The sequence below is a fragment of the Pseudoliparis swirei genome, unplaced genomic scaffold (genome assembly GCF_029220125.1).
Source record: "Pseudoliparis swirei isolate HS2019 ecotype Mariana Trench unplaced genomic scaffold, NWPU_hadal_v1 hadal_177, whole genome shotgun sequence".
NCBI lineage: Eukaryota > Metazoa > Chordata > Actinopteri > Perciformes > Liparidae > Pseudoliparis > Pseudoliparis swirei.
In genome coordinates, this window is record NW_026613413.1 from 1 (window position 1) to 5,929 (window position 5,929).

At 47.6% G+C, this 5,929-nt stretch overlaps 1 protein-coding gene across 2 annotated transcripts; it reads right to left on the reverse strand.

Moving 5' to 3' along the window:
• Positions 1-592: 592 nt before the first annotated feature.
• On the reverse strand, positions 593-2,978 carry ndufa7 (NADH:ubiquinone oxidoreductase subunit A7). 2 transcript variants are annotated; one of them, XM_056411247.1, is made up of 4 exons: positions 2,880-2,978; positions 2,538-2,587; positions 1,388-1,525; positions 593-940 (listed from the first exon to the last, which is right to left on the reverse strand). In XM_056411247.1, exons 1-4 carry the CDS (start codon positions 2,928-2,930, stop codon positions 835-837), a joined length of 345 nt encoding a protein of 114 aa, XP_056267222.1. In that variant the 5' UTR covers positions 2,931-2,978; the 3' UTR covers positions 593-834. The 2 variants fall into 2 exon arrangements, with proteins under 2 accessions (XP_056267222.1, XP_056267223.1); XM_056411248.1 differs by having other exon boundaries at positions 593-945; positions 2,880-2,969.
• Positions 2,979-5,929: the final 2,951 nt, after the last annotated feature.

A 5,929-nucleotide genomic window follows, 5' to 3' on the forward strand; every position in this document is an offset into this window, starting at 1 on the left:
TTAAAGTGTAGGCTACTTTCATAGTTTATATATTATATAACACAGCGTGTTGGATCCTCATCCCTCAGTCAGACTCACCTGTAGTTGAGTTGTCCGGTCTCTGCTCTTCAAACGACTCGTTCATGAAGCTCTGCAGTGGTGGACCTCCTCCAGGTGGCTTTGAGATGCCTGTTGAGAATAAACGTCATCACCTGTGCAGGTGTGTTGATGCTGTGAGTCTCAACTGGACTGAGACATTCGGGACACACTCAAGGACCCGGGGTCGTTAAACTACAAGCATGACGACGACCTCTCTGATAACTCGCTACATGTAATGTTTGTGTGGTTTGTAATGTGACGTAATCCAGGGTCCACAACCAAAATAATCTCAATGACAGGAGGCGTTGACCCCATGGACGCCTGCTCGTTATGAAGATCAATTTAAGATGTCATTAAATATTTCATGTAGTTTTCCTCTCAGCTAATTGCAATCAAATTTAAACAGTTTACGTTTTTTTGTAAGAATATTTCAAATTGGTAGTTCTCAATACAGTATAACAATAATAATCATATTAATAATAACTTTATGTATATCGCATGTATGACCACAATATAAATAGAACACATTTTATTCACATTTTCTATAGTACAGCCAACAAATGCAGGTGGATGTTAGGGGGATCGGCTCCTCAGAGGTGGTTGGGGTTGATCCTCAGAGGTGGTTGGGGTTGATCCTCAGAGGTGGTCGGGGTTCATCCTCAGAGGTGGTTGCGGTTGATCCTCAGAGGTGGTTGGGGTTGATCTGCTCCTCAGAGGTGGTCGGGGTTGATCCTCAGAGGTGGTCGGGGTTGCTCCTCAGAGGTGGTTGGGGTTGATCCTCAGAGGTACGGCTGGTCTGTCGACAGCTCCAGCTCCTTGTACACAGGACCGGGCGTCACTGGAAGAGATGAGACTGCAGCACCTTGACTAGAAGAGGTCAGAAGAGATCAAAGGAGTCAAGACGTGTCCAGTGGGACTTAAATATCGACTTCACACAGAATATGTCCCTGAACAAGGAGTAAAGTCTATGATTCAGTTGTTGAATTCACTTTACAGACGTTTGAGGTTTTAAAATGAGTTCCTCTATTTTTACTCTCATATTCCAGCAAAGCCAGATGATGGATCCAGCAACTATGAGTGGAGCTGCGTGTCATTTGATTGTGATTATCACGCGACTCACGTAGCGATTAGCTTCCTCCATGTCAGAACTAGATTTTCTCTCATGAGTTGTTTGTAAGCAGTGAATCGACCAAAGCTTTTACAGCTACTGCAGGAACACAGAGCTCCGGTTGGCAGGTCAAAGGTCGCTCTCGATCTACACGTGTATATTTCTTCCCACCGTCGCCCCTGGAGACGCCGAGTCCTCTACCTGCCGGCTGTCAGAGCTTTCTGAGAAGACATGACGACCGTGGCCGGGACCGACTCTCTGCGCCCGTCTCGGCCGAAGTAGTAGTTGCTGGCGTACTTGTGGCTCGGGCCCACGGGCAGCACGGGGGGGGGCTGCGTCCTGCAGAGACACACCTGATCAGAACATACCTGTGCACCCCGCTGTCCGGATACGATGGACCCGAGTGTTTCACCAGCACCTTCCCTCTCGTCAGGAGCTTCAAGCCCTTATTGCATCACTTGTGTTTATTGCATTAGCTGCAGGTGGTGGAGGCATGATGTAATACCTATAAGGGCTTGAGGAACAGGTCCCTGACGCTGAGGCTTATTGGTGCTAAAACATAATGATGTATTATAAAAAGCTTTGCAACAGTCATCAGTGTCATTAGTTGGCCTGGAACAGAGCAGACAGGAGCCGACAGACACACCGCAGGGCACAGATTACAGCTTCATGTCCCCGAGTTCACCTGTCGAGGCAGGTGAGCCAGTTCCATCAGACTTCAATAACACCATAGCATCATGCCACTTCAATAGCATCATGCCACTTCAATAGCATCATGCCACTTCAATGACATCATGCCACTTCAATAGCATCATGCCACTTCAATAGCATCATGCCACTTCAATGGCATCATGCCACTTCAATAACATCATGCCACTTCAATAGCATCATGCCACTTCAATAGCATCATGCCACTTCAATGACATCATGCCACTTCAATAGCATCATGCCACTTCAATAGCATCATGCCACTTCAATAGCATCATGCCACTTCAATGACATCATGCCACTTCAATAGCATCATGCCACTTCAATAGCATCATGCCACTTCAATGACATCATGCCACTTCAATAGCATCATGCCACTTCAATAGCATCATGCCACTTCAATGGCATCATGCCACTTCAATAGCATCATGCTACTTCAATAACATCATGCTACTTCAATAGCATCATGCCACTTCAATAGCATCATGCTACTTCAATGACATCATGCCACTTCAATAGCATCATGCCACTTCAATAGCATCATGCCACTTCAATGACATCATGCCACTTCAATAGCATCATGCTACTTCAATGTCTCTCCTAGCCGGTCAGTGTAAATGTCTTTATCTTCTTTAGGTCTCACCTCTTTGCTATCTCCTCATATCTCAGCTGCAGTTTGGCTTGCAAGTTGTGCTGGAAAAGAAATAACGTTGAAACAAACACAACAAACACAACAAACACAACAAACACAACAAACACAATAAACACAATAAACACAACAAACACAGTTTAACCCCTGACTGTCATCGTTGTGTGGCGTTAGCTATCAGACTCGTCTTCAAAGCTAACGCTAGCTCGACTTTTCGAGAGGAACTCTAATAATAATACAACACTCAGACTCCTTCTCGTCGCTCGGGATGAATGACGTGTCTCTGCTTGTGTCTCTGCTTGTGTCTCTGCTTGTGTTTCTGCTTGTGTTTCTCACCCCTGCCAGAAAGTTTCTGATTCTCTGGACGATTTTGGTCGCGGTCGCCATGTTGGCTGTTGTGAAGGACACGGCGCTCCTTCTTCTTCTGCGGCGGGAACAGCGGGGCTCCGCGCGCGAGCGCCACCTGGCGGCCAGGCGGAGAACCGGCAGCTCCGAAGCGATTATTCACTGGAAAATTGACTTGTTTACCATTCAATTATACTGAATTATACTTATATTAATGTTCCGTTTTTATATTTCAACATGTCTTCCTTGTACAAATTATGAAATAATCTTGTTTTTATCAAAATAAAAGTTTAGTTCCTCCACTCCGAGTCCCAGTATTGGTAGATCTGTCTATTTATAAAGACATGTATAGGTCTATATATGTTATTATATTTAATGGTGTGTACTAACAGAGTCTGGAATAGAAAGTTTGAATTTGAATAATAAAGTACATACAAGTCAGATTGAGGAGTCAAATGAGAGAAATACAAATTTATTTGTTGCACATGAAAACAGTCCAGGGCTACAACGCCGGTATACCATGCGACCACGGGGTACAGAGGTGTGCAGCATGCACTGAACAGTCCAGAGAACGCATGCGCAGTGGTCCGACCTGCACGTCGTTCTTCAAGAGAAGTTTAACACCAGCTGAGCACCTCCGCCGCCCTCTAGTGGCTGCGGTCAGCCGTGCAGCCTGCAGATGTCACGTGGTTAGGATCATTTACTCAGAAACCGGGTTCTGAGGAGCGGTGTCATGCACTGCGACGCGTCTCCAACACGCCGGAAGGACGACTCACGTGATGCTCTAAGCATGGAGCCGTTACACACGGAGCTCCTCATGTAAACACCTGCATCACTTCCCCTGGACGACATGTGCACCTGGAGAAATGTTACAAGAGTGCACAGGGCTCACCTAGTTGTGTTACCTTGTTTACTGTCCTCTCAGCCACGGTAACACGGTGTTACCTTGTTTACTGTCCTCTCAGCCACGGTAACACGGTGTTACCTTGTTTACTGTCCTCTCAGCCACGGTAACACGGTGTTACCTTGTTTACTGTCCTCTCAGCCACGGTAACAAGGTGTTCTCCTTCTCTAGTGTCAGTGCAGGTAAAACATGTAAACACTGACTTCTTCTCAGCTTGGTGCTAAATGATTCTTTCTGAACATTTAAAACCATAGAACAATAAGCAGCTGTTGTTCCCGTTGTCTTCCCTCCTGTATCAAAGGGACGTCAGACCGTGTCACACGCGTGTTCAGTACACGTGTTGTAAACAAAGCGTCTCCACTGGGCGCCGTGGCGAGCGTCCGTCTCTCTAGACGAGGACGTCGGGACAAAAGAAGACGAAGAAGACAAAATACCTAAAAACAGCTGATTCCAAAAGTCCTGCTGCCTCAAACCTTCAATGTGCATCGAGTCCTTCAGCACGCCCTGAAGATCTGAAGATACATCGATATGAGGACAAGACCCCCCCCCCCCCCCCCTCAGGTACAAACATCTTACAGTTGGAACAAAAAATACCAACATGTTTTAGACAAAAATAGATTCCCCTCTGAAGAAGACTTTGATTTGGGGCTCGATGTCGACCTCGTCGCTCCAGACGAGAGGCGGAGCCAAGTGACAAAACATCTGAGATCCTCATTTTGAGCCGAGTTTCATCATCTGTCACGTCAGGATTCTGTTAGTCGAGTTCATGATGTCACGGCTCTGATGTCATGATGTCATGGCTCTGATGTCATGATGTCATGGCTCTGATGTCATGATGTCACGGCTCTGATGTCATGATGTCACGGCTCTGATGTCATGATGTCACGGCTCTGATGTCATGGCTCTGATGTCATGATGTCATGGCTCTGATGTCATGGCTCTGATGTCATGATGTCACGGCTCTGATGTCACGGCTCTGATGTCATGATGTCACGGCTCTGATGTCATGATGTCACGGCTCTGATGTCACGATGTCACGGCTCTGATGTCATGATGTCATGGCTCTGATGTCATGATGGCACGGCTCTGATGTCACGGCTCTGATGTCACGATGTCACGGCTCTGATGTCATGATTCATGTCATGATTCATCTCACTCCAGTGGATCTCGCTGTGACGTCACTGCAGGAACACGTTCCAGTGAATGCACAACTTGTTTTTCAGTAAATTGACGTAGTAACAAATCCATTTCTTTATATATAAATAAATATATCCGTCAGTCATGATTCAGTGACTCCTTCCCAGCGATGAGTTCCATGAGTGGTGGAGCAGCAGCTGGTTCCTGCATCGCCCAGTGACCCAAAGACTAAGGCGTGTGAAGCGTGTCCTGACCGGGTTCCTCACGCTCCGGAGTTCATGAGACCAACGAGCGCCAAACCTCCTGGTCCCTCAACATCCTGGTTCCTCAACATCCTGGTTCCTCAACATCCTGGTTCCTCAACCGCCCTCACAGCGACACGCCGCCGCCGTCATTCAAAAATAGACGTTCATACAAAAAACAGTCGAGACATAAAACCACGTCAGGCATAAAAAAGCCTGGAACATCCCCGAGGAGAACGTCCCCTAGGAGAACGTCCCCGAGGAGAACGTCCCCTTAGGAGAACGTCATCTAGGAGAACGTCCCCGAGGAGAACGTCCCCTAGGAGAACGTGATCTGGGAGAACGTCCCCTAGGAGAACGTGATCTAGGAGAACGTTCCCTAGGAGAACGTCCCCTAGGAGAACGTCATCTAGGAGAACGTCACCTAGGAGAACGTCATCTAGGAGAACGTCCCCTAGGAGAACGTCATCTAGGAGAACGTTCCCTAGGAGAACGTCATCTAGGAGAACGTCCCCTAAGAGAACGTCATCTAGGAGAACGTCCCCTAGGAGAACGTCATCTAGGAGAACGTCCCAGAGGAGAACGTCCCCGAGGAGACCGTCATCTAGGAGAACGTCCCCGAGGAGAACGTCCCCGAGGAGAACGTCATCTAGGAGAACGTCCCCTAGGAGAACGTCCCCGAGGAGAACGTCCCCGAAGAGAACGTCCCCTAGGAGAACGTCCCCGAGGAGAACGTCATCTAGGAGAACGTCCCCGAA

Coding starts and splice junctions, on each gene's coding strand:
- ndufa7 (XM_056411247.1), bottom strand. CDS start 2,930: ATGGCGACCGCGACCAAAATCGTCCAGAGAATCAGAAACTTTCTGGCA. Junction 2,588..2,879: donor TCAGAAACTTTCTGGCAGGG/GTGAGAAACACA, acceptor TTTCTTTTCCAG/CACAACTTGCAAGCCAAACT. Junction 1,526..2,537: donor TATGAGGAGATAGCAAAGAG/GTGAGACCTAAA, acceptor GTGTCTCTGCAG/GACGCAGCCCCCCCCCGTGC.